This window comes from Rhinopithecus roxellana, chromosome 10, assembly GCF_007565055.1.
Source record: "Rhinopithecus roxellana isolate Shanxi Qingling chromosome 10, ASM756505v1, whole genome shotgun sequence".
NCBI lineage: Eukaryota > Metazoa > Chordata > Mammalia > Primates > Cercopithecidae > Rhinopithecus > Rhinopithecus roxellana.
The window spans coordinates 85,304,230-85,332,221 of record NC_044558.1 but is presented as its reverse complement, the minus strand read 5'-3'; the positions used below and the strand labels follow the sequence as shown (position 1 = coordinate 85,332,221).

Below are 27,992 nucleotides of genomic sequence, written 5' to 3'. Positions count from 1 at the left end.
CAACGTTTTCAAATAATTTATTAGGAATTTAAAACTGAAAATAAAACCTGGAAAAAGAAGTTACAGATGTGGAGAGAAGAGACACCGGAGGGTGGTAACTTGCTGGCTTCGAAACACCATGTAACATCTTAAAAAAAAAAAAAAAAATCCCCAAACAAATCAGAAAACGGAATTCCAGGGTCCTGAGCCCATGGTTGGGCCCAGTGGGGTGGAAGGGTACGGAGATCGGGGAGAGGGAAGCTAAGTGTCTCAGGACTCAGCTCAAACGTGTAGAAAATTAAAAATAAAAACCAATAAAATGCAGCTTCTCTTTTATTAGGAAACATTAAAAAAAAAAAAAAAACCAAAACACGAACAGCCGCGCATCTCAGTAACAAAGATTATTGCTTTGTGTTCTCAGGGCTGGTAGGTTAAGCACCTCACACAGACAATTAACTCTCCAAAGGCGGGGTTTCCGGGTGGGGGCGATGCTGGGGAAGAGAGCTCAGGCCCTGGGCCTCAGAACTGGGGGATAGGGACACACAGAAGGGGGATGGCAGTGGGTGGGCCTTGGCCCTGCCACACCAGCCAGGCCACTGTTCATGAAGGTCCAATGCCCTGAACATCTCTTTTTCCTTGGAAGGGGGCTCTGGGGTGAGGGGCTGCCAAGGGACTCTGGCTGTGGGGTCATCCTGGTGGGAAACTTCAGTGAGAAAATGTGGGGGTTCCCTGAGACGCCCTTTGCTTTCCCCTGGGGTCTGCCCTTGCCAGAGCGTCCCCTGGTGCCCACTCATTGCAGGGGTCGAGGAGGAAGAGGGGACAGACTGAGCAGAAACCATGAAGACTCAACCTAGGCAGGGGGCAGGGGAGACCTTTGGAGAGTTAATTCCCGTCCAGCAGTGTCTCCGGGCAAGCCCTGCTCTTCCCGCGCCCTTTGCCCTCACACTGGGTTTTCGGGGTGGGCAGGTCCAACCAAGGCCTTGACCCAGAGGGCCTGAGAGAGCGGGCCTGCCGTGGCCACAGCTGAGGGCTGCAAGCTTACAGTAACGGTGTCTGAGGGGACAGAAACAGGGGAGGGGGGAGCCCCTCACCCCCGAGGGGCCTTAGAGAGGGGTGGGCACATCACCTCACAGTATTTACATATGATACAGGACGGGATGGTTCCAGGGGCTCGGCCTGGCCTCCCTGCAGCCCTGCCCTCCTCTCCAGGGCTGGAAGGAGGCAGCCAGGGGCCCACAACCCAGATAGACACTTTGTTCTCAGCTGGTGGGGGGCACCTGGCCCCTTGCCCCCTGCGGCCTGGGGCTTCACATTCACAAACCTAGAAATAGTTTAAAAACGGTTTCTTAAAAAAAAAAAAAGAAAAAAAAAAAAAGGAAAGAGTAAAGGAGGGGAAATCAGAATAAAAAACAGGGGTTGGGGCTGCGGCCTGTAGCAGGCTCCCTCCGCCTTCACTCTAGCTATGCACAAATCCAAAAGCCTTCTGGGGAGGGGCTGGTCCTAGGGGGGCGCGGCAGGGAGGGAGGGACCAGAGGGCTGGGGTGGGCAACCGGCTAATCCAAAATAAATAAAAGCAGGGCCGGGAGAGGGGCGGGTGGGGATGGGGGCAAGGGCGAAGAGGGGGACGTTAGTAGGGGAGCCAGACTCTGTCGGGGGTAGCAGGGCAGGGGCCGGGCCCGGGGAGTGGGGGGCAGGCAGTAGCGGGTCCGAGTCGCTGCGGGGGAGGGGGCGGCGGCTGCGGCTGAGGTCTCCCGCCCCCTCGCTGGCTCACTCGTGGTCCTCAGTCAGCTGCAGGCTGGGGCGCTGGGAACACAGCCGGGAGATTATGGGGGCTCCTGGGGCACACGCAGCCCTCCCCAGTCCTCTCCCAGATTTGTTCATTAACTATCCACTTTCTTCTTATTTATTTATTATTTATTTATTTATTTATTTTTGAGACGGAGTCTGGCGCTCTGTCGCCCAGGCTGGAGTGCAGTGGCCGGATCTCAGCTCACTGCAAGCTCCGCCTCCCGGGTTTAAGCCATTCTCCTGCCTCAGCCTCCCGAGTAGCTGGGACTACAGGCGCCCGCCACCTCGCCCGGCTAGTTTTTTTGTATTTTTTAGTAGAGACGGGGTTTCACTGGGTTAGCCAGGATGATCTCGATCTCCTGACCTCGTGATCCACCCGTCTCGGCCTCCCAAAGTGCTGGGATTACAGGCTTGAGCCACTGCGCCCGGCCTTATTACTTATTTTTTTAGAGACAGGGTCCAGCTCTGTTGCCCAGGCTGGAGTGCAGTGGCAGTGATCATAGTTCACTGCAGCCTCAACCTCCTAGGCTCAAGTAATCCTCCTGCCTCAGCCTCCTGAGAATCTGGGATTACAGGTAATATCTGGGACACCAGGGGAAGGCAAACACACCCTGCTCATTTTTGTTGTTGTAGCAGAGATGGGGATTCACTATATTGCCCAGGCTGGTCTTGAACTCTTGGTCTCAAGCCATCCTCCAGCCTTGGCCTCCTAAAGATCTGGGATTACGAATGTGAGCCACTGCACCCAGCCAGACTTTGCACTTTCTGTTCCCTGGTTGGATGGCTCTTTCCCCAGATTTTGAATGGCTGGATTTATTCAAATGTCACCTTCTCAGAGATACCTTCTCTGAACCCCACATCTAAAATAGCCCTGTGATGCACAATCTGGAATTATCTCATATGTTCACTTGATTTTTGTCCTGTGAAATGAGAGAAGACTTTGTCCGTCTTGTTCATCCCTCTTTCCTGGAATAGGGCTCATAAATGAATGGGTGAATGCACAGAATATCATGGGCTCACAGTCTCCCGCCATCTGGATAGACACTGTGATGGCCGTGTACACAGTCCCACAAGTCAAGGTATCCTGTTGCTTTTTGGTTTGTTTGTTGAGGTGGAGTCTTGCTCTGTTGCCCAGGCTGGAGTGCAGTGGCCTGATCTCGGCACACTGCAGCCTTTGCTTTCTGGTCCAAGCAATTCTTGTCCCTCAGCCTCCCGAGTAGCTGGGATTACAGGTGCACACCACCACACCAGCCAAGTTTTGTATTTTTAGTAGAGATGGGGTTTTACCATGTTGGCCAGGCTGGTCTAGAACTCCTGACCTCAGGTGATCCGCCTGCCTCGGCCCCCGAAAGTGCTGGGATTATAGGCGTGAGCCACCGCACCTGGTCAAGGTATCCTGTTTTGATAGCTGTGTACTATACCACTATACACATACACTAATTTGTTTAACCACTCTCCTTTTGATGGATATTTCAGTTATTTGCAGTTTTAAAAATAAATGCCTAGAAGTGGAATTGTTGGGTGTAAGGGCATGAATGTTTGAAACAGGGACAAACATTGCCAGACTGTGCCGGGAACCCCTGAGCCACTGTACTTACTTGTTTCTCCCGTATCTTTATCAATGCTGGGCAGTGTTCATCTTAAAAAATCTTTGTGGCTGGGCCCAGTGGCTCATGCCTGTAATCCCAGCACTTTGGAAGGCCGAGGCAGAGGAGGATCGTTTGAGCCAGGAGTTCAAGACCAACCTGGGCCACATAATGAGACCCCCCATCTCTACAAAAAAATTTTTAAAAAATCTTAGCCAGGCATGGTGGCTTGCTCCTGTGGTCCCAGCTACTTGGGAGGCTGAGGTGGAGGATGGCTTGAGCCTAGGAGTTCCAGGCTGCGGCGACCTGTGACTGCACACTGCACTCCAGCCTGGGTGACAGTGAGACCCCATCTCTATTAAAAATAATAATAATAATAGGGCCAGGCACGGTGGCTTACCCCTGTAATCCCAGCACTTTGGGAGGCCGAGGCAGATGGATCACTTGAGGCCAGGAGTTTGAGACCAGCCTGGCCAACATGGCAAAACCTGCCTCTACTAAACCAAAAAAATACCAAAATTAGCCAGGCGTGGTAGCGCATGCCTGTAGTCCCAGCTACTCGGGAAGCTGAGACATGAGAATTGCTTGAACCCAGGGGACGAGTTTGCAGTGAGCCAAGACTGCGCCACTGCACTCCAGCCTGGGCGACAGAGCGAGACTCCATCTAAAAAAATAAAATAAAAAATAATAAAAGATCTTAAAAAATCTTTGTGGCCTACCCTGGTGGCTCACACCTGTAATCCCAGCACTTTGGGAGACCAGGGCAGGAGGATCCCTTGAGCCCAGGAATTTGAGACTAGCCTGGGCAACACAGTGAAACCTTGTCTCTACAAAAAAAGTAAAAAAATTAGCCAGGCATGGTGGCGTGTGCCTGCAGTCCCAGCTACTTGGGAGGAGTCTGAGGTGGGAGAATCCCTTGAGCCCAGGAGGTCTGGGTGACAGAACGAAATCTTGTCTCAATAATAATAATCTTTGCCAACTTGATAGTGGGAGGTGAAGCCTTACTGTTGCTTTGATTTCTGTTTCAATGGAGTAGGGTGAGCAGCTTTTCATGTTTATTGACCACAGCTGGTATAAAGATCTGTCTCCCCTGGGACTGTGATTCTTGAGGGCAGGGATGGGGTCTGTGTCCCAGATTCGACGGCCCAGGACAGGCTTCCCCAGTGCCACCCCACCACCTGTCCCCACCTCCCCCCCACATCCTCACCTCCTGCCACCGTCCCCTGCTTCAGTGGTACCCATTGGTGAAGGCTGTGGCAATCAAAGGGCCCTGAAAAGGAAAGCATTTGACTCCTAGATTCCTGGGAAAGTAGAGGAAGATCGGGGCTCCTTCTCTCTCTGCAGGACATCTGAGGTGAGGTGCAGACCCCTCTCTACCTGCCCGGATCGCCCCCCACTGCAGGTCTGCCTGCCCGGATGGCCCCCCACTTCAGGTCTGCTCAAAGATTCTCCAACAAAGGGCCAGGGAATCTGCACAAACCAGTACCCTGGATAAAACCAGGGCACCCCGGGCTGGAATCGAACCTCCATGCGAGCAGAGATGCCATGTGTCTCATTTTCACCTAGAGCCCACTATGCCTGGCATTCAGAGGCGATAGCTAAGTGTCCACTGAATGAATGATAACCCCCACTGTTCTTCCTTAGTGACTCTTTCTCCATTCATCCTCCCTCACCCTCCTTTTGCCCCCAAAGACAAAGAAGGTCTCTCCCTTCCCCAACTTGGGGGTCTCTCAAGGTGTGGGGGGTGAGGTGGAGGCCACCAGGCCTGGCCACTCACCCCAAGACTGTGGCCGAAGCCGGTGCTGGGGGCGGGGCTGGCGGCGCTGATGTAACTGCTGACCCCCGAGTCCTGGTTGGCCGCCCCGTAGAGCTCAGCCATGGGGCCGGGGCTGGTGGTCCCCAGGAAGCCCCCTGTGCGGCTGGGAGTCGAACCTGGAGGGGGAGCCATCGTCCAGGGGTGAGAGCCTGGCAACCCAGAAAGAAGACGGTGATAGCCCCGGTGCTCTCTGCCACCCCGCGGCACCCCTCAAGCCTGTCCCACCCACCCTGACCTGGACCCCCACATTTCAGAAAGTCCTGTGGGCCCACCTCCTGGAGATCTCCCCACGCCCATCCACCCAGTCACCCCAGCCCTGACCCCCATCATCTCATCTGACCACTCAGCAGCCTCCTCTCCTGAGCCCCTTCCCAACTTCACCCCACCTGGCAGCTGAATGCATGTTCTAAACCCTGACCCGCGTCCCTCTGCTACTTGCAATTTCCATTGTCTCCCCAGTACCCGGGCTCCTTCTGCCTCCTTTCTCCACTCCCTACTTCTGCACTCTCCACACCCACTGGCCTCCAAGCCTTTGTATGTGCTATTCCCTCAACTAGAAACACTTTTCCTCCTCTTTGCCTTTGAATGCGAAGTTAAGGGGTGCTTCCTCTTGGAAGGCTTCCCTGGCCTTTCCTAGAGGACCCAGCTGGGAGCTTCTCTGGTACCGGACACCCCCTAGTGCAGCAGCATCAGCCATCAGCATTATTGCCTTTTTAATACCTGATGCCACTACCAGGCTGCAAGCCCTGGAAGGCAGAGACCCTGTCAGTCTTTTTTTTTTTTTCCCTTTTGAGACAGATGGAGTCTCACTCTGTTGCCCAGGCTGGAGTGCGGTGACGTGATCTCAGCTCACTGCAACCTCCACCTCCCAGGTTCAAGCGATTCTCCTGCCTTGGCCTCCCGAGTAGCTGGGATTACAGGTGTGCACCACCACGCCCGGCTAATTTTTATAGTTTTGGTAGAGACAGGGTCTCACCATGTTGGCCAGGCTGCTCTGGAACTCCTGACCTCAGGTGATCTGCCCACCTCAGCCTCCCAAAGTGCTAGGATTATAGGCAGGAGCCACCTCGCCCAGCCGACCCTGCCAGTCTTGCTGCTGGCTGGCTCGCCCATGCTGGCACGATACCCAGCACAGAGCAGGTAATCAGTTGATACTTGAGTAAACGAACAAGTGTCCCTCTGCAAAGGGGTGGCAGTGGCCACCTCCCCTCCCTTGGACTTCTCTGCTTCCTGTGCTGCCTCATCTCTCTTCCTGCACCCCAGAAGAGCTCACCTGTCCCTCGAACCACAGCCGCCGCCGCCGCTGCCGCCGCCATTGGTCCGTAGGCAGTGAGAGGAATGGCTGAAAAGAAAGGGATGGGCACATGAGCATGGCGGTGGGGGCAGAGGTGGGTGAAGGAGGTCCCTACCTTCTAGCCAGAGCCTCTCCAGCCTGGCCTTACCTCACAGGGGTCCATGTAGCCCCAGGGTCAAGGCAGAAAAGGCTACCTTGGGACACCATCTGTGTCCTGACTCGTGGCATGGATGGAAAAAGGTGGGAGAGAGCACAGCTTCCCAGTGAGTAGCTGAGCCTCAATTTCTGCCCTGGACTGGGGGCACATGCTCCAACAACCCAAAGCTCACGGAGGGTGGAGGCAGGGCCCCCAACCCTGAGCAGCTGTGAAGGTTGCCCACAACTGCCCCCTTCTCCAGGGTGCCCTTGGCAAAACAGGGGCCACTTGGCCTAGAGGTGTCTGGGAGTTCACATCCTTCTTCACAGCCCACAACAGCTAGTGATAGATGACACATGGGACAGGCCCTCAGGCCTGCTGCTCCCAGGTAGAGCACCCCAGGGGTCAGGCTGGGGCTGGGCTCCCACTGAAGCCACAGCTTTGCACCCCACCCTCTGCTGCCTGTCCTGCTCCCTTGCCCCTGTCCCCTGAGAGCACCCCAAGTGCCTCCCTGACCACCCAGAAATGACCACTGCCTCCCCCAAATCCCCTCAGCCTCTTTGTTTGCCATCATCTCTTCAGACACAGGCACCTATCCCCTTGTTTGCTGTCTGCCTTCATCTTCACCTCTGCAGCACCTAGCACCTTGCCTTGTACACTGCAGGTGTTTAATAACTGCTGAAGGAGTAGAAAGGGCCTCTGCTTAAAACACCTAGTGGCTTGAATGGCCTGAGCCTGGAGCTCCCCGGGGCTGAGAGGTGAGCACCTCCTACTGTGAATCTTTCCTAAAAACTTCATACCGTGAGCTCCTTCTCACTCAGATGCCACCTCCTCTAAGAAGTTTTCCCTGAATACCCCCACTCAGGTGGCCCTTTGTCCCTAACCCTAATGCCTTAGCACATTTCCCTGCTTTAATTTCCTTATGGAACTTCTCACCCTCCAAAAATACATTTTTTAAATTAATTTTTTTGTAAAGATAGGGTCTTGGAAAGGCCAGGTGCGGTGGCTCATGCCTGTGATCCCAGCACTTTGGGAGGCCGAGGCAGGCGGATCACCTGAGGTCGGGAGTTCAAGTCCAGCCTGACCAACATGGAGAAACCCTGTCCCTACTAAAAAAAAAACAGGAAAAAAAAAAAATTAGCTGGGCGTGGTGGCTCATGCCTGTAATCCTAGCTACTTGGGAGGCTGAGACAGGAGAATCGCTTGAACCTGGAAGGTAGAGGTTGCGGTGAGCCAAGATGGTGCCATTGCACTCCAGCCTGGGCAACAAGTACACAACTTCATCTCAAAAATAAAATAAAATAAAATAAAATATAGGGTCTTGGTATGTTGCCCAGGCTGGTCTGGGCCTCAAGCTGTCCTCCTGTGTTCGCCTCCCAACTCCTCCTGTGTTGGTCTCTCAAAGTGTTGGGATTACAAGCCTGAGCCACAGCACCCAGCCCAAAAATATCTTATTTGCTTTGGGGATACTCAGGTAAGCCTTTCTTGTTTTACTTGATTTTTTTTTTAGACAGAGTCTAGCTCTGTTGCCCAGTCTGGTGTGCAGTGGCATGATCTCGGCTCACTGCAACCTCTGCCTCCTGGATTCAAGTGACTCTCCTGGCTCAGTCTCCTAAGTAGCTGGGACTACAGGCATGCACCATCATGCCTGCTAATTTTTTTTTTTTTTTTTTTTGGATTTTTAGTAGAGATGGGGGTTTCACCATGTTGGCCAGGCTGGTCTCAAACTCCTGACCTCAGGTGATCTGCCTGCCTCAGGTTCCCAAAGTGCTGGGATTACAGGCATGCACTACCACGCCCAATTAATTTTTTTGTATTTTTAGTAGAGACGGGGTTTCACCATGTTGGCCAGGCTGGTTTTGAACTCCTGACTTCAAGTGATGCACCTGCTATAGCCTCCCAAAGTGCTGGGATTACACGCATGAGCCACCATGCCTGGCCTGTTTACTTGTTTACTGCTGTCTCCTTCCTCTGGAATTTCAGTTCCAGGAAGGCAGGAACCTTGTCCGTCTCATTCACTGTTGTGTCCCCAGTGCCTGGAGTGGTGTCTGGTACAATTAATATTTATTGAATGCATGAAAAAACCACCCAAATCTCCTTTTCTCCAAGGTTAGAGAAAAGTTCAGATCCCAGGTGCCCAAGCACTGTTGATCCTTGACCCTACTCCCTTGCCTGCCAAGATATCTTTTTAGAGACATTTCTTCTGTCATTTCTTTAAGGCCAGGGACTGGGCTCTGAGGTCTGTTGTTTGGCTCATTTAGGCATTTCCATAAAGTCAGAAGAGTCAACCCTAGCATGCCCTTACCACACTGTAAAGAATGACTTATTTATATAATAAGTATTTGCTCCCCTTTCTAAATTGCAAGTTCTGTGAGATCAGGGCCTGCCTCTGTCTTATGCCTGCTCTGTCCCCAGGGTCTGGGAGAGCATCCTGTGCACAGTAGGTCCCTAACACATGGCGCTCTGTTGCCCAGGCTGGAGTGCAGTGATGCAATCATGGCTCACTGCAGCTTTCACCTCTTGGGCTCATACGATCCTCCTTCCTCAGTCTCCCAAGTAGCTGGGACCACAGCCATGCACCACCACCACACCTGGCTAGTTTTCAATTTTTTTTTTTTTTAGTAGAGATGGGGTTTCACAATGTTGCCCAGGCTAGTCTTGAACTCCTGGCTTCAAGGGATACTCCTGCTTTGGCCTCTCAAAGTGCTAGGATTACAGGCATGAGCCACCAGACCCAGAACACATAGTCCTTAAATGAGTAACAAGGACCTCCTTCCAGCCTTCTACCCCCACAACTACTGGCCAAACTCTCCCTCTTTTCAGGGAAGAGGCTCTGTCACTTGCATCTCTAGGGTTCTCCTCCCACCCCTTCCTTCACTCCAGGTTTCTCTTCCTCTCTCCTATTTTGGGGGAACCCTGAGCACTCCTTGGAAGGAAGGTCTTATCTAAAGCAAGGTCCATGCTCACATCTTCCACACATGGCCAGGTTGAGGGGAGAGTCTGGGGGTGGGGTGGGGGAGAAGCAGGTTGGACAGAGAAACCCCGTGCAGCCCACCCCATGTGCTCGCAGTCTCCTCGGCTCAAGGCCGGCCCTGCAGCTGAGCTGGCTGGCTCAAGTGAAGGTTCCAGTCAGGGAACCGGCCCCCTGTCACCTTCACCCCACTGGTCCAGAAGTCACCAAAAGGCTGGATTCGGCCCTTGGCAATATTTCATTTGGCTCACAGTGTTGTCAACATTTAGAATCTGTTGCCAACATTGAAAAATAATGGACAAATTCATACGAAAGCAAAAGCCAGGTTTCTGGCATCTCTGGAAAAACATGAGATCTGAGCACAGTGAGTCTGTATCCCCTCCCGGCAAGAGCTGGCTGGCACCGAGGGCAGGTATGCCCATGCCGGAGTGCAGACGTCCCCACCCGGCCCACTTTGCAATCAGTTTGAGACCCTGGCTTGTTCACTGCGGGATCCCAGAGCCTCCATGGAGCTGGCACAAGGAAGGTGCTAGATAAATATTTGCCAAATGGATGAATGAGTGACTTTGCCTCCATCTGCTTGGCTTGGCCCTATGCCCCACCCTTAAGGGCCATGTAGCCGCCCAGACTGGCCAGTGCCCAGGCACAGGCTGCTGTGTCCCTACAGCCAGAGGGCTGGCGGGCAGGAGAAAAGGATTCCGTTAGCTTTCCCCAGGAAGCTCCCTGGGCCCCTTCTCTTTCTCCCCACGTGGCCTGAGAGGTATACAAAATCCGAGCGACTGACCTGTAAGCTCGGGGAGGACTGGGGCGCTCGGGAGAGGGGTCCGCTCTACACGGAATTCTAAAATGAAACGTAAAACAGCTTAGGAAGAAGCAGGGGAGGCCCCTTGGACGTGGCCCAGGGAGGACAAATGCACCGACAGGGACACTGGGTGAGGAGACAGGCCATGCACAGGACCCAAGAGCTGGGGAGGGGGAGCGCACAGTTCCCAGAAGGCAGGGGAGGGCAAGAAGACAGACATAGAGGAGAGAGAGAGAGAGAGAGACAGAGCAGAGTTGCCACCTATACCCTGGGCACAGGGCAAGGCTGGAGGTACGATTCCAGTTGTTTGTTTCCTTCTTTTCTTTTTCTTTTTCTTTTTTTTTTTTTTGAGACGGAGTCTTGCTCTGTCGCCCAGGGTGGAGTACAGTGGCGCTATCTCTGCTCACTGCAAGCTCCGCCTCCCGGGTTTACACCATTCTCCTGCCTCAGCCTCCTGAGTAGCTGGGACTACAGGCGCCGCCACCTCGCCCGGCTAGTTTTTGTATTTTTAGTAGAGACGGGGTTTCACCGTGTTAACCGGGATGGTCTCAATCTCCTGACCTCATGATCCACTCGCCTCGGCCTCCCAATGTGCTGGGATTACAGGCACGAGCCACCACGCCCGGCCCTTTAAAAAAAAAAAAAAAAAAAAAAAGACAGGGTCTCGCTCTGCTGCCCAGGCTGGAGTGCAGTGGCTGAACACAGCTCACTACACACTCAACCTCCTGGGCTCAAGCGATCCTTCCACCTCAGCCTCCTTAGTAGCTGGGACCACAGGTGCACAACATCATGCCTGGCTAACTTTTAAATTTTTTGTAGAGACAAGGCCTCACTATGTTGCCCAGGCTGATCTCAAACTCATGGGCTCAAGCCATCCTCCCATCTCAGGCTCTCAAAGTGCTGGGATTACAGGCATGAGTCACCATGTCCAGCCTCGGGTGTCTCTAAAAGGCTTAGAATTGACTGTTACCAAAAACATCTCCCAGAATCCTCTTCTCGTGTGTGTGTGTGTGTGTGTGTGTGTGTGTATGTATCTGTGTGTGTGTGTGTGTGTGTCTGTGTGTGTGTGTGTGTGTGTATGTATCTGTGTGTGTGTATGTGTGTGTGTGTGTGTGTGTGTGTGTGTGTCTGTGTGTGTTGGGGGGAAGGCAGCTTGATGAAAAGTGATGACCCTAGAATAGGTAGAACAGGTCAGGCTTGGGTTCGAGTCCCAGCTCTGCCACTTCCTAGTTGGCTCATCTTAGTTTGTCATTCTTCCTCTCTGAGTCTATGTCCTCATCTCTAAAATGAGGATAAGCATCCTTCCCCCATGAGGTTATTGAGAGAATTAGGCAACATCCCATACACAAAGTTCTCCAAGCTGAACAGCCCTGAGGCAGAGGAGGTAAGTGCTTAGGGGCCCTCCAAATAAATAAGACCCCCAAGTAAATAAATAAATAAATAAATAAATATATAGCCTTGCAAAAGTTCGGTATTTCTTATTTCAAAGAAAACTGTATTGAACAGTCATCATGGGGAAGTCCAGAACTTTGCTGGGCTTCCTGACATTTACTTTCAGGTCTAGTGTTATCTTTATGTTGGCTTACAAATGAGCGTGGTGATGAGAATGCTTTTCAATTGGTTTTCAGCATTTAGGGTCTCAGCATAATACCTTGACTGGACTTGAAAGAGTTCAGCCTACAGCCTGGCCATTATAGGTGTCCGTGATGATGCAATCAACAATGGCCCTCGGAGAGGCGCCCACTACAAGCCCAATGCCTTCTCTGGTGGAAGTGGCAACCCCGGAGTTGGGTGGGGAGGAGAGACAGGCAGGAGGCAGGCAGAGGATGGCCTGGGGGAAAACGGTGCCATGCAGGGTCACGCTGGGATCCCCTGTCCCCACCTTCTGGGGAGGGGTTGGAGGTGGGATGGGTGGGGAGAGGCCCTCTTTCCTCAGACATGCCCTTCCTTCCAAGCCTCCAGCAGGCAGACCCCCAGCCATGCACCCCCAGACACCACCCTGAGAAGTCAGACTGCCCGGGAACCAGGGGCATGCTGGCAGCAGAGGGTTACCAAGCAGGACTTACCGGGGAACTGGTAGGTGTAGCCAGGGGCGAGACCTGTATAACTCCGGCTGGCGTAGGTTGTGGCTTGGAAACCTGGGTAACCTGATGGGGTAAGGGGGCAGTGTCAGATGTCTCATCCACAGGGCGGATCCTGCTCAAGGAGAAGGACCTGAGCCATTCATGTCCCCTCACCTTCCTGTATCATGAATAATAGCTGTACCCTCCAAATACCTTCTTCATGCCAAGCCCTGTGCTGAGCACACTGCACACTATTATCCCGTTAAACTTGCCTTAGAGGTAGGTACTGTTAGGCACCCCATTTTACAGACAGAAAACTGAGGCTCTGAAAGGTGACACTGTTTGGCTCAGAATAATCCAATGCTCTTTGAGCTCTGGCTCCTGCTTCCCTCCTGTCCTCGTCTCCTGCACGCTGCCCCTCCCTCCCTCTGCTCCAGCCACACTGGCTTCCTTGCTGTTTTTCAGCTTTGCCAAGCTCATTCCCACCTCAGGGCCTTTGCACATGCCGGTGCCTTTGCCTGGAGTTCTCTTTCCAGATGACTGCATGCCTGAGTCCCTTTCATTGTACAAGACTCCGAAACATCTTCCCATAGGCCTCCTCCTTCCCATCAGCTACAATCTCTATCACGTTACCTTGGTTTTTCTTGGTACTGATGATCATTATCTGAACTTATATCATGATTTTTTTTCTTTTTTCTTTTTTAGAGACAGGATCTTGCTCTTTTGCCCAGGCTGGAGTGCAGAGTGGTGCAATCATAGGTCACTGCAGCCTCAAACTTCTGAGCTCAAGTGATTCTCCTATCTCAGCCTCCCCAGTAGCTGCGACTACAAGGTGTGTGCTACCATGCCTGGCTAATTTTTAAATTTTTTTTGTAGAGATGGGGTCTTGCTATGTTTCCCAGGCTGGTCTCGAGTTCCTAGCCTCAAGTGATCCTCCTGCCTTGGTCTGGAATTACAAGCATGAGCCACCACACCTGGCCAGAAAGTACCCATAATTTCTTTAAGTGCTGATTTTCTGTCTTCTCAAAGAAAAATCAAATAGTTAGCAATAATGGTGCAATTAAGATTCAAATTCAGATCTGACTGGCTCCAAGCCTCTTAACCACCGATTTCACTATTTGTTAGATAATTTCTTTCTTTCTTTTTCCACTTTTTTTTTTTTTTTTGAGATGGAGTTTCGCTCTTGTTCTCCAGGCTGGAGTGCAATGGCGCCATCTCGGCTCACGGCAACCTACGCCTCCCGGGTTCAAGCGATTCTCCCGCCTCAGCCTCCCGAGCAGCTGGGATTACAGGCATGCGCCACCACCTCCAGCTAATTTTGTATTTTTAGTAGAGACGGGGTTTCTCCATGTTGGTCAGGCTGGTATTGAACTCCCGACCTCAGGTGATCCGCCTACCTCAGCCTCCCAAAGTACTGGGATTACAGGCATGAGCCACGGTGCCTGACCTTTTTCCACTTTTTAAATGAAGGGTGAAAACAGCTCATGAATCACCTCAGAAGAAAACTTTCTCAATGTTCTAAATAAAACAAGGTGAAAGAGACAGGACAACCAACTACAATACCTGATTGTAGCCTGGATCTTGTTCTAAAGGACAAAAGTATTCTATAAAGAGCATTACTGGGTCTGGCTGGGCATAGTGGCTCATGCCTACCACCACAACACTTTGGGAGCCTGAGGCGAGAGGATTGCTTGAGGCCAGGAGTTTGAGACCAGCCTGGGCAACATAGTGAGACTCTGTCTCTACCAAAAACAAACAAACAAAGAAAGAGCATTATTGGGTCAATTGATACAACTGGAAAATAGAAAGTAGATTAGATAAAAATATTGTATCAATTATAAACTTAGGAAGTTGATAACTACACTGTGGTTACATGAAAGAATATCCCTAATCTTAGGAAGCATCCAAGGGTAAAGGGCCACAATGCATGTAACTAACCATCAAATGATTCAGTGAAAAATTACAAGTGTGTGTGTGTGTATATGTATACATACATATTTGCAAACACACACACACACACATATCTACACATAGAGTAAAACTGATCAAGCAAAATGGGGGCAAAATGTTAAGAACAGGTGAATCTGATAACGGTATACGGATGTTCTTTGTACTGTTTTATTTTTGCAGCTCCTGAGTTTGGGATTACTTACAAATAACATGTTAAAGAAAAAAGGAAAACTTCAAGGAAGACTGTGCCCTATTTGGAGGCTGCTCGCCTCTTCCACTTCTGACCCTCTAGCCCATGCTGTGCCCCCTCCTCTGAATTCCCAGAGCACCTCTCTGTGCGCCCCTCCCCCCAGGCCTGGCATAAAGACCCCCTTGTACTGTTCTCTTTCTGTGTGTACACATCTCATCTCCCCAGGGAGCCTCTGAGCTTCCTGGGGGCCAAACTCAGATTTACCATCCTCAGTCTTGGACCCAAAGCACAGCTGACTCCTGCTCAGCTTTCAAGGCTCATGGCAGCCTTCACCTCCTCCAGGAAGTCTCCCCAACCTCCAGGTGGGTTTAGGTGCCTCCTTGGGCCTCCCACAGCCTCCAGTCACTCTGTAGAGGCAGTGCCCATTTACTCCTGTCTCCCACTTGAAGGGAAGCCCCATGAGAGCAGGCTCCACTTCTCAGAAGTTGCTCAATAAATATCACTTGAATATCACCAGGCAGCCTTCCTTTTGCCCCTCCAAAGGCCTGGAACACTTTTCCCCTTCCCGTCTCTCCAGCCTCCCCATCAATGGCTCCTACTCCACCCGCAGACTCAACTTAAATGTAATTTCTTTTCCCACTTCTCCAGGTCGTGGTCAAGTTCCCTGTGACCACACTCTCCGCACCCTACACTTCTGCATCTGAAATCTATGTATCTTCTTACTTCTTTTCCCTGCCAGATTGTAAAACTCCAAGGAAAGTCATTGTTGCAATTCCTGGCATGATGTCTGGCATATAGAGTTGCTCAATAACTGTGTACTGGATGGATGAATGGATGGAGGAAAGGACAGATGGAGGGATGGACGGAAGAGAGAACGGACAGATTGACAGGACCAATTAATATGGTTGGACCTTTCTGCTGGCTACCACCAGAGGGCAGCACCCCCCAACCAAACCACCCCACCTTGGGTAGGACTGCCAGATGAGACAGATCCCTAGTCCCTACTCCTGCCCAATGACTCAGACAGGAGGAGGGCAGACCACAGAGGAGGTGCAACACCCACACAGCCCCTGCTAGCCCTGGGAGCAGTTCCGACAGAAAGAAGCTGCAGGCGCAGGCTCGCGCATACCCAGCATGCCGATGCCCAGCATGAAGGCGTCCATTCCGTAGGGCATGACTCGAGACCTCCCCCGGGCTGAGCCCGTCGGCGACATCACCTCCTTTGGCTGAGCTTTCTTACATTCCACCTGCAATGAGACCTGGCAGTTAGTCTTTCCCATAGAGCTAGCGTCGTTAGCCCTCTTCTTCCCTGGAAAGTCTATATTAAATTTTATTAATTTCACTGTCCACCTGAAAACAATTTCATGGTTACCACTGATGGATCACTCACTATATGCTAGGGAGTGTGTCAACAGCTTTGCATGCAATCGTTCAATGAATGCTTACACCAATACTATGATGGAGGAGCTTTTCTACTCCCATTTGACAGATGTGGAAACTGAGGCTCAGAGAAGGGAAGTCATCTGCCCAAGTAACTACCGTGTGACACTGCCTTCCTGTCTAGGTTTTCAGGGGGTGGGAGAACTGGCTCTGCCTCCACTCACTCTGAGCCCCTCTGCCTCCCTTTAGAACTTCAAAGCTTCCCTGGCAGGCCCCCCAAGGAGCCCCAGTCTTCTCTGTACCTGTGCTCCATCCAATCCCAACTCACCATGTTTTTGCTTTTGTTTTGTTTTGTTTTGTTTTGTTTTATTTGAGACAGAGTCTCACTCACTCTGTTGCCCAAGCCGGAGTGCAGTGGCACAATCTCAGCTCACTGCAACCTCCACCTCCTGGGTTCAAGCGATTCTCCTGCCTCAGCCTCCCGAGTAGCTGGGATTACAGGCGCGCACGACCACACCTGGCTTATTTTTGTATTTTTGTTAGAGACAGGGTTTCACTGTGTTGGCCAGTCTAGCCTCGAACCCCTGACCTCAAGTCATCTGCCCACTTCAGCCTCCCCAAAGTGCTGGGCTTACGGGCATGAGCCACTGCACCCGGCCCCAACTCACCATTTTGTTGTTGATTTCATGAAAATGAATTTCACACACTTTCTCCACAATGTCCTCACTCTCAAACGTGACAAACCCGAACCCTAGAGGTTGGACAAAGCATAAAGGCAAGGTCAGAACCAGAGCGCAGGGTCAAAACCCAACCCCAGGTCATACCAATATCCCCGCTCCTCTCTCTCTGGCAAGTGAGAGTTAATGAAAGGCTCTGCTCACAGCCTGGAATCCTCTCAACCACCCACTGAGACAGGGTTTCAAGTCCCAGATTACAGATGAGGAAAATAAGGCTCAGATAAGTGAAGTAACTTGCCCAAGGTGACACAGCAAGTTAGAAAGTGGTAGAGCTGTGATGAGAATACACTCAACATGCTTTTTCTTGTCCTCAGGTGTTTCCAAAGAGGGGAGAAAGAACACACGCGCACACTCATTTAAACTTACACAAAGGTGTACATGTCCAAACATACAAATGTACATAGACGTACACACATTCACACATGCACACACCTAGATACCTGCGTATCACACACACTCTCAGGGCTGCTCTACACGTGCAGTTACCCTGACATACCAGATATACACAGATATTTAGGCACAGATACCCCCTTTTGCACAGATACAAATACACACACACACACACACAGCACATACCCCACTCCCAAAATGGACTAAAAGTCCTGAAACAACTGGAGAAACAACCCCGTCTCCTCCTGAGTGTGCCCCAGGGGCTGGAAAGGGATTTCTCAGAAGGTAAGGCCCTCGGGAGAAAACAGCCAGGCGGTACACACGGTGTGGCCCAGACTCTCACAGGTTCAGAGGCAACGGGGCTGGGGGCTGGGGGCTGGGCAGGAGGTGACTGCCCGGGGCTGTGGAGTCAGCCTGACCCTGGGCGGCCTGGCCTAAGCTCTGGTTACCAGGGACAAGGTAAGCCTGGGCAGAGGCAGACACCACTAGGGTGGGGGTAGGAGGCTCAGTGGGTTGCAGGGGCTAGGGAGGTACTCCTCTGTTCCTCTCGTGTGTCTGCAATTCGGCAAGTTTCTAGCACAGGAAATGGCGGGACAAAAGCCTTCTGTAAGGCCAGGCCCGGGAGAGGACGCAGATCCTGGGGGATAGGATGTCAGGAGGCGAGATGAAAGGGCAGCTGTGACCTGCAGCCCCCTGGCTGACCACGGGGCCCAGCCTGGGAAGGGGGAGGGGGCCACACTCACCTCGGTGCCGGTTGGTGGTTTTGTCAAACATCAGCATGGCGTCATCCACCTGAAACACAGCCTGCCATGGAAGACCCAGCGGATACCAGCAGAACCCACCACCACCAAGGAACAGGGCCTCAGCAACCCACTGCCCTCTTGCCCACTCCAGGCTTGACCTTAAACCTCTTTCCTGCCCAGGGGACAACTTTCCTTCTGCAACCCCACTGAATGCCATAGCACCCCCTTTTCAATCACCATCATCTCAATGGACCAGCCTGCATTTATTAAGCTCCATCGTCCTCCCAACATTCTCTGCATGGTAAGATCCCCATGGTGTTGATAAGAAAATAGGCTCAGAGAGGTGAAGTTGCCTGCCCAAGATCATACAGCAAGACCTTGACCAAGCTGGGGACGCACAGAGAAGATGCTAGAGAAGGAAATATGGGAGGCAGGACAATGACAAGATGGGGAAGCAAAAGTCTCATCCCTTCTGTAAAAGGCCAGGAGGACAGCAACCAGACTGGACTCCCCTCTCCGGCTACAGATCTTTTCCTCTAATTGAGGTTTCCTTTTGCTAGAGGCTGTAATTAAAGCAAGTAGAGTTCAGGGCCTGGGCTGCTTTGCCTCCCACTGACTGGGGGAGGGGAAGGAGACTGGGGAAGGAGGAGGGTCTACATCATCCATCCTCTCTTGGACCCCAGTCCACTCTCATTACTTCCTCTAGGTACCCCTTGGATACACGGTCACCAAAGGCCTTGGTGCCACCTTCCTTTTGCCTGCATCTGGTGCCTCCTCCTTGCCCTCTTTCTTAGCTAAGGTCTAAGTCACTTTTGGTATAAATCAGGGGCTGCCTCTGATACCCAACCCAATCCTACTCCAGGCCCCGACCCTCCCCCAAATGACCAGACATCCAAAGGATGAAAAAAAAAAAAAACTTTTCTCAAGCCATCAAGCCATGGGTAACCAGCCTCTTCCCTACTCTCCTTCCCTCTACTTCCAGGCCCATCATCCACCTTCTCCTTTTTGGAGACAGAGTCTCGCTCTATCATCCAGGCTGGAGTTCTGTCGCGTGATCTCGGCTCACTACAGCCCCCGCCTCCCAGGTTTAAGCAATTATCCTGCCTCAGCCTCCCGAGTAGCTGGGATTACAGGTGCATGCCACCACCCCGGCTAATTTTTGTATTTCAGTAGAGATGGGGTTTCACCGTGTTGGCCAGGCTGGTCTCGAACTCCTGGCCTCAAGTGATCCACCCGCCTCAGCCTCCCAAAGTGTTGGGATTACAGGTGTGAGCCACTGTGCCCAACCCCATCATCCAGCTTCTAAAGGCCCTCCCCTGCCTCATTAAAGACCCTGAACTACAGTGATCCTCCAGCTCTCCTTAGCCATCAAGCTACAGTGGGCCTCTGACTCCCGCTAGGAGAACCAGGACCCCACTGAGCCAGGAGCAACAAGATCCCTGGAGAATCTCATGACATCTCTCTTCTCAAAGAGCTGCCTGCACTGAGGCCCATGCAGCAGAGTGTCACTCTCACTCCCACCCTATGGACCACTCTGAGTCCCAATCCCAAATCAGCCAGACCACCTGAATGGGACAGTCATTTCAGGTTCAGCACATCTTCCCCACCCCTTGCTTAACCAATGAGAAACAGAAACCCAGAAAGAAGGATTGTGATCAAAGCATAGGCTTTGGGTAGGATGGGCCTGAGTTGGAATCCCGGATCCTGCATTTGCTGGTTGGGTAACCTTGGGCAGGTGACTTGATGTCTCTCTGGCTTTGGCTCCTCATCTGTGAAATAGGCATAACAGTGTCTATCTTACAGGTTGAAGTTAAATGAAAGACACTTTTTTTGGAAATGGGTTCTCGCTATATTGCCCAGGCTAGTCTTGAACTCCTAGGCTCAAGCAATCCTCCCATCTCACCCTCCTTGGTAGCTGGGACTACAGGTGCACACCACCGAGCATGGCTATGGGAGGATTTTGTGAGATAGTGCATGTAATACTCTTAACTCACAGCACCCGGGATACAGTAAGTGCTTAATAAATAACAGCTATTATTGTTATCTTTACAAGGGAGGGACTTGCCCATAGTTACATGGGGGAGCATGGCAAAGCTGGAGAGAGAGCAGCCAGATACTACTGGCTTGAAGGTTACATGAGGACAGCGTCTGTGTCATTTAGGGCCATGACCACCATCCTACTGAGCACCTTGACTGGGGCTCAATCATTTTTTGAATGAATCAATGAATGAATGAATGAACCGGCCACACCCTCCCCCCTAATCCTACAGCTCCGATTCCCTGCCTGACCCACAGATGGATTCAGACCAAATCCACAACCTTTCCCGTCTTCCTCCACCCAACCCTGCAAGGAAGGACACCATCCCTGGCCCCACTACAGCCTTCAACCTGGGCCTTGGCTGGAGAGGCCCCTAGTGGGACAGTGGGGTTGAGGCCAGGGCAGGGGGCAAGGAAGATGGCTGGGGGTCCAGGTTACCCCCACCAGTGTCCCCTCCTGGGGCCAGCTGAGGGGAGGGAGGCTCTCGGCCCAGTGTCCTTAATAGGCTTTGGTCTCCATGGGAACCCGAGGGCAGGGGGGATCGGGCGGGGGGAGGGGAGGCGGCCGAGGCCTGCTGACCAGTGGGAGCCGAGCCGCCAAGTTCGGCGGCCGCTAAGCCTGAGTGGCAGCCATGGCGGCTGACCATTGTTCCCCCCTCGGCGGCGGCCCCTCGATCCGGGCGGGGGGCCCCCCGCCGCGGGGCCCTTGGCATTCCCGGCTGTCCCCCTCGCTCCCTGGCAGCCTATTCTCCGGCTCCCCCTGGCCTCCCCGGGCCGGTTTCACATGCCAACGCCGATTTAGGCCCGAACAAAAGACGCGGCCGCTGACGGCTTCTCCTGGGGCCCGGTTGCCATGGCAACGCCGGCCCCGGGGGCAGGCGGCCTCCAATCACAGCTGCTGGATCAGATTAGTGCGAGCTCTAATGCTCGGCGCTCAGACACAAAGACACCCCGCCGCAGCCGAGCCGGGCCTGCTGCTTCCCAGGAGCGCCCTACCCTCTGGGGCCCAGGCCCGCCCGACCTGCCCTCCATCCCGGACCCAGGTGCCCACCGAGGCACGAAAGCCAAGGCCTCTGGTCCCCCACACCACCAGCCTCAGCTGGCCAGGGGACACCTCCCCGCCACACACACACAATCCCAGGCCCATTTCCCAGGCCATGTCCCCCTTCGCTTGCCTGGGGGTGACTCGAAGTGTCTTGATGGGAAAGTAGAGACCCAGCCTCTCGCCTGTCTCACCTAAAAGAAGAAAGACCGGGGACCCCGGCCCCAAGCAAAACAACCCTCTTTCCCTCCTAGACTTCAAATCTAGGCCCCTCTCTGCCATCTCCCCATGGGACCCCAAAGTTCACATTGTCTACCTTTCAGAGGACACCCTATTGTCAGATGTCACCATAACATCTACCTCTTCAGAGGCCCAGAAATTAAAGCTCCATGCCCCTCAGAGCTCACAGTCAATCCTCCGGGCCTGATCAGGAATTGGGGGGGGTGCTCTCATCAGTTTCTCCCAATACCCAGGGGACCAGCAGCCCCCCAGCTCCTGCTCCAAGCTCCCCACCTGTGCAAATAGGGTGCCGAGTGCAATTGGGAGTCATATTTATTGCCTCCTTATCATCCTCGCCCGGAAGGAGTGGGGAAAGGTTCAATAGCCCGTGGCCTGGACAGGTGCAAACTCCGAGGGGGCCACGGGGTGACTTGATTGAACGGGCTGCGGGGAGCACTACCTCCCTTGTGAGAATGAAGATAAGAGAAAAATACAGTGGAAGGGCAACAACAGGGCCAGCTACTGTGTGGCTTCTCTGTCCCTAGGCATGTCCTGAGTCTGAGGATCACAGATGAGCCAGGAGGCTGCAAGGTGGATTGGCCCAGTCTCCCCCCACAGCAGGATCCAGCCCCGCTCTCATCTTCTGCAGGAATTGAATGACCTGGCTGAATTCGGCTTGCTAGTGCCCCATTCTACAGCATGTTCACAGCCCCAGCAGTGAGCGCCCCCAGTTTAAACCCACCTTCCCAAACTGCTCAAAATATTGCTTCACGTCCTCCACCGTGGTGTTCACCGACAGCCCCCCCACAAAGATCTTCTTCGTTCGAGTCACCATCTGTTAGGGGAGGGAATGAGAAAGTGGGCATCTGAGTCCTGTGGCCTACCGCCACCAGCAGGGGCTCGAGCCCCCCTGCCAGGATGCCAGCTGACAAGCTCTCTGTGGCCCCAGCCTCTTGAAAGGCCCCCCCAAGCTCCCTCTTGGACCCCCGCCTCTAGGCCTGTTATGGGCAGCTGTGCACCCACACCCTGGCTGGCTCGAGTGTGCCTCCTTCCTGCCTCCCTCCCTAGGGACTATGTCCAGAAAATGCCTTCCCTGAGGACTAACACAGGGAAGGGGGCGGGCTGGTGACTCAGATCCACAGCCTCACTCTAAGACCCCACCGGCCCTCCTAGGAGACCCCCAAGGTCCATCACAGTCTCCCTGAACTCAATGCCGACATTTTCCTCATCAGCCTCCTCCCAACACAACCTCTGGCAGCCCCGTGGCCCCAGCCCTGTTTTAGGAAGAACACATGGTCCTAATTACCCCAGGAGCGCATGGCTAATCCGCAGCAATTCCCAGCCCCATCCTAACACTAAAGCACCTTCTGTCACCAAACTGCTTAATGGAATTAACCCAATTCCGACCATGTGCTCCCTGGTGCGGCTTCCTTCGAATACCTGCTCCATAATTGCTTTCAGGCCCTCTACTGGACCCTTCCAGAGATGCCCCTTTCCTGTCTCCCAAAACTCTTCCTCTCCTTCAGCCCTGGCAGGAGCTGGGGGCCTTGATGGAATTCACTGGCCCGGAATCTTAAAGAGCTCTAGTTCCACCTGGCAAAGGAGGAAAGTGAGCTCTCCTGGAGAGGGACCTCGTCCTAGGACCCATGAGAAGTCAGTAAACTCAGGGGTCCTGACCCCGTGTTCTGCAATCAGTCTTTCCTCCTGTCCTCTTATGTTCAATTGCTTCCCGAGGAAGACCTGACTAGTTGCCCTGAGGCCTGGAATAGACTGTTAGGCCCCTGCCCTGCACCAAAAGTTTTTTGAGTGTTGTATCGCTCAACTGCTCAGAAATCCATTTTCTGCACACCTTGCCCCTCTCACCCGGAGAACTCGCCAGAGCAGCAGGGTAAGAGAGCATTAAGAAAGCAGCCATAGACATCTAAACTGAAAGACAACAGGTGACAGAGTCCGTGGTCCCCTCTGCCTCTGCAAAGGGTGACTGGGGGGATCCAAGGGTAGCTTCCTAGCCTGAATGTAGGGCAGCCTTAGGGTCTAAGTCTGTCCTGTATTTCACTTTCAGAGGCCTGGGCATCAAGGCTGTGGTCTATGATGTTGGAATTAGACTCTGGCTCTAAACTCTACTGGCTTCAAATACAGGACGATGAATCCTCTGAGTAGCTCCCCTTTCTCCCAACACACGCAAGCCCCTCTCCAGTCCACCCCAGAGCTCACATGGAAAGACGTGTAGTGTCTTCAGGCCACAGGGCAAGGACGTCAAGAATTCCCTTTTCCCAGCCCAGCCCATTCCACAAACACTCCAAGCAGAGGTTCCAGAAGCATCTTCCAGAGCAGGAAATACTGGGAAAATCACTGCTCAGCATTGCCCGCAGTAAGAGAGTTCCTCCCAGACATAGACACACCTACCTTGGGCTGTGCTCGCCGAGGAAAGGCCACCTTGGGGTCAATCTACAAGAAAAGGGAGAGGTAGAAGGGGTCTTGGTTATCGCATTTTTAGAAGAGTCACCACACAGCCTTCAGCCCTCAGGACCTCTCTCCTCCCAGGACACAAAGGTGACAGAAATCACAAAAGCTTCTAGGAGGAGAGAATAGTGGTTAAGCATTTATTTTTATTTTTTTCAGACAGAGTCTCACTCTGTCACCCAAGCTGGAGTGCAGTGGCACGATCTCAGCTCACTGCAACTTCTGCATCCTAGGTTCAAGTGATTCTCCTGCCTCAGCCTCCCTAGTAGCTGGGATTACAGGTGCGCAACACCACACCCAGCTAATTTTGGAATTTTTAGTGGAGATGGGGTTTCACCATGTTGGCCAGGCTGGTTTCAAACTCCTGACCTCAGGTGAGCCACCCGCCTCAGCCTTCCAAAGTGCTGGGATTACAGGCATGAGCCACCACGCCCAGCCAGTTAAGCATTTAGACCCTAACGTCCCACTGCTGCCTTCAAATCCCATTTGCACTGCTGCCCAGCTGTGAGACCATGGACAGGTTATTTCCCCTCTTTGAACGTCAGGGTCAAGTTCACCTGCAAAATGGGCAAATAATAACACCCACCTCAAAGGGTCATCAGCAGATTATTGGAGATAATGCATACAAAGCTCTTGGCATGGTGTCTAGCTCACAGCAAAAACAAAAACAAAAAAATGTAAGCCATCTTATTCCTTCAAGTATCAGGTAAATCGAGGGCCTTCCTTGCGTAACTGACTTCCCACAGATGACCTATCTGGGTAAGGTATGCAATTCATGCTTCGGAAACCCTGCAAATGGGAATACTCTGTCTGCAAAAGGCCACAAGATGAGAGTTCATAACCATCAGGAGTAGGCTCAGTTCTGTTTTCCCGGTACTATCAACATCAAACAGCTCTCCTTGAGGCTGTGAGCAAATAGCTCCCTGATAATGCAGCTGGGCTTGGGGCAAGGCAGAGTGCAGTCTTCGGTGACGTGAAAGGGCATGGGACTTGAACTTAGAAACTCTGGGCCTCTTGCCAAGCCTGTGAGACCATGGACAAGTTCTTGGTAATGCACTCGAACTCTCTGAGCCTCAGTTCCTTCATCTGCAAAGTGGGGACAATCACACCCGCTTTTCCCAGGGGCAGCTGTGGGGAATCAGATGAGATAACGCGGGTGAAAGCGGCCCTTTGTGAACTGCCCTTCATTGCACAAACAAAGGTGCTATTACCAGCAGGCCACCTTTGCCCTTGGCTGTGAACAACTAGAGGGAAAAATCAAGATGCATCTGGGTGTACTCCTGGGTACTATAGCTGTATGACAAACAGCAAAAGACAGGGCATGAGACGCTGTGATCCATGCAGGGCCTACGGGGCCAGGTCAGGCCAGAGCTTTTTGCCACCCACATGGGTGGACGTCATTCATAAGTTCACCAGCCAATCGCAGGGAAGATCTATCTTTTCCCAAAGTTCCTTGTGTTCAAAACTCAGCCTCGTTCTAGGCAGCTGGCTCTGGCTTCTCTCTGAATGGCACAGACCAGGAACTAGCCTCCTACAGGCTCCCCCACTGGAATCTGTCCACAGAGATGGAACCTCCAAAATCCACACTAGGGCAATGGCTCCTCTCCTGCCAAGTCCCACTGGGCTCCGGGGAAAAATCATAACTGCCCATTTCTCCCGCCTGAAGTTTCAATTCCACACCTCCACGGACATGTCCATCCTTCTGTTTCTCCCAGAAGCAGCCGCCCCAGCCACCAGCGCACCACACACAGTCCCCCTACACAGACCCCGATGGGGAGACGGTACCCAAGCCATGTTCCCACAGACCCATGCACACCCCATCCCTGACACACCCCACCTCCACTGTGACTCACAGCTGGCAACATAAATAAAACCCAACAAGTAAATAAAAGGTGAAAGTCAGAACTCAAAATAGACTCCCCACAGTAAACCTCCCTCCCACCCCCTTTCCCAGGCTGGAGGACGCCAAACACAGACAAAGCCCTGGCTCTTTTCGGCCGCATCCCCTAAGGATAGTCATCTCACCCTCCTTCCTCCCTCATTCTCTTCCCCTTTATCAATCTTCCACTCCTCCATCCCCCAGCCCCTAAATCTCAGCTTCCTCAGCACTGCAGAAGCCATCAGTGCATTCTGAGGACAGGGGATGGTAGCAGAACAGGCAGCTTGATGGCAGATAATCACCAAAAACAATAGGCCACTGTCTCTCCATTTCCAGGCTTGGGTCACTCAGGCTGCGCCAAGAAGATCCTTTCAGAGCCGGCAAAGTTGAGGCCTGGCCTCATTTGCTCATTACTGCGAACGGGAGCGGGAGCCACTGGGCAGAGATAACAGGAGCTGGGGACAGGCGGTAATTTGACAAATTCTTGGGCACAAGCAGCTATTGTTGCAGGTAAACAGGAGCCAGGTACTGACCCAAGCACCCAAGCAGAGAGGCCCAGGGCTGGGGGACAGCCAGGGAGCATGGAGAGAAGAGATCCACACTATCCCTGACCCTGGCAGACAGACACCCCCATCAGATGGGGTAACCCCCTCCTCTGACTTTTCTCCTTTTCCATCTGCCCTGGAGCCAGCGCCCCCTGCAGGGTCTAAGGCACGAAGGAGCTGTGGGACAACAGCAAAATGTTCCAGGAGTTTGAATGCCAACCAAGCAGCTTCTCCTACGATCTAGTTTTCCAAAGGGTCGTTTCCAGGCAAGCTAGAGCCCTTCTCATAAATCCCCTCCGTGGGCAAAGCAGGTCCCTGTCTTCCACACAAAGCAAGGAGCTCATTGACCAAAAGTCGGGGGAGGAGGGAAGGAGGAAGGGAGGGGGCTTCAAGGGATGCTTTGCCATTGGTCTGGATGAAGAGGGGGTGTCGCTGAGCCAAATACTAGTTAGAGTTCACAGAAGCCACCGGGTGGGTCACTGCTACCCTGACTCACCCAATTTGGGCTGGGGGAGGGACCTAGCCCCACCCCAATCTCTGCTCTGAGGCATCATGATTAGTACTTCTAGGGAGAGGGTGGCGGCTGCCTCTCCCCTCACCAGGACTAGGGGAGGGGGGATGTAGCATCTCATCGCAAGCCGGGGATTTTTCTCCTCCCTCTCCCCCCCAACTCTAGTGACAAAGTTTCAGAGCATGGCAGCCCTCTTACTCAGAAAAACTCCCTCCTTCCTCACGGGCCCCGTCCAGCTGTCCCCTGGGGAGAGTCCTGACCCTCTCCTCCGGCAGCCTCCCTCTCCCAAAGGACCCCCGAAGCCCCGAGGGCCACTCACTGTTTTGGAGTCGAGCTCGTGCCGCGATTGCGCCAGCACTTTATCCACCCCCGCCTGGTCCATGAAAGTGACGAAGCCGAAACCCCTGCGCGCCGTAGTGAGGGAGAGGCAGATGGTTACAAGGCAGTGAGTGGCGGGTGGAGGGGGGCGAGCCGGGAGCAGGAGGAGGGGGTGAGGGGCTCACCTGGATCTCTTGGTCAGGGGGTCCCGCATCACCAGACACTCCTTCACCTCCCCGAACTGGCCGAAGTATTCGCGCAGCCCTTCTGTAACCACACACCCGCCTTCAGACCAGCCCGGGCCCCGCGCCCTTCCCCCCTCCCCCGTCCTTTGCCCCCGGTGACCCCGGAGCGGCCCGGCCGCCCCCGCGCCAAGCTGCCCGCGCGCTCTCCACTGTCGCCGCCCCCCCACCGCCCTCGCCCCGTTCCCGCTGAGCCTCCTGGCGCCCACCGGGGCCCCGGGAAGCCGAGGGCCGAGCTGGGCTGGAGGGGGGACGGCTCCGGCCGGGTTCCCGCCGCTCCGGGAGCAGCCTCACAAAAGTTTGAGCCGCAGGTGCGAGCGGAGTTGGCGCTGCCGCCGGCGGGTCCCGGGGGCCCAGCCCACCCCCCGATACCCCCTGAACCCCTCATCTGCTCCCCTCCACCCGCTGGGCCGGGTGCGCTCGCGGATCGCCCGGCGCTCTCGGGGTCTCCGGGCGGGGCGCGAAAGAGGGCGCGAGGGCGCCCGGGGTCAGCAGGGCGCAGGGCTGGGCTGGGGTGTCCGGGTCCGGGGCGCCGGGGGGTCCGGGGTGCCCTGCCGGACCGGCGGGCGCTCCCGGGCTCGCTCACCCTGCGTAGTCTGCCAACTGAGTCCCCCGATGAACATCTTGCTGCGGGAGGAGGAGAGACACAAAGGGCCCGCGTGAGCGCCGGGCGCCAGGGCGCAGGGGGCGCGGGCCCGGGCCCCGGGGAGGCCCGGCCCGACCCGGATCGGCCATGTTGGCGGGGCCGGGGCGGGAGCGGGCCAGGCAGGCCGGGCCGGGCCGTACCAGGGGTCGTGCGGCGAGTCCGGGGAGGCGAGGCCGGGCTGGGGCGCGTCAGTCTCCATCGGGAGCCGCGGGCGGCGCGGGCAGCGGAGCGGCGGCGGCGGCGGCGGCGGCGCTCGGCGCGGGGC

General features: G+C 53.8%; 1 protein-coding gene across 1 annotated transcript; it reads right to left on the bottom strand.

Moving 5' to 3' along the window:
* Position 1: 1 nt before the first annotated feature.
* On the bottom strand, positions 2-27,990 carry MSI1 (musashi RNA binding protein 1). Its single transcript, XM_030939248.1, has 15 exons — positions 27,868-27,990; positions 27,668-27,708; positions 27,025-27,106; positions 26,841-26,925; positions 23,530-23,571; positions 21,866-21,958; positions 17,826-17,874; positions 16,624-16,706; positions 15,705-15,822; positions 12,439-12,519; positions 10,355-10,411; positions 6,443-6,511; positions 5,131-5,318; positions 4,561-4,623; positions 2-1,782 (listed from the first exon to the last, which is right to left on the bottom strand). Exons 1-14 carry the CDS (start codon positions 27,924-27,926, stop codon positions 4,582-4,584), a joined length of 1,089 nt encoding a protein of 362 aa, XP_030795108.1. The 5' UTR covers positions 27,927-27,990; the 3' UTR covers positions 2-1,782; positions 4,561-4,581.
* Positions 27,991-27,992: the final 2 nt, after the last annotated feature.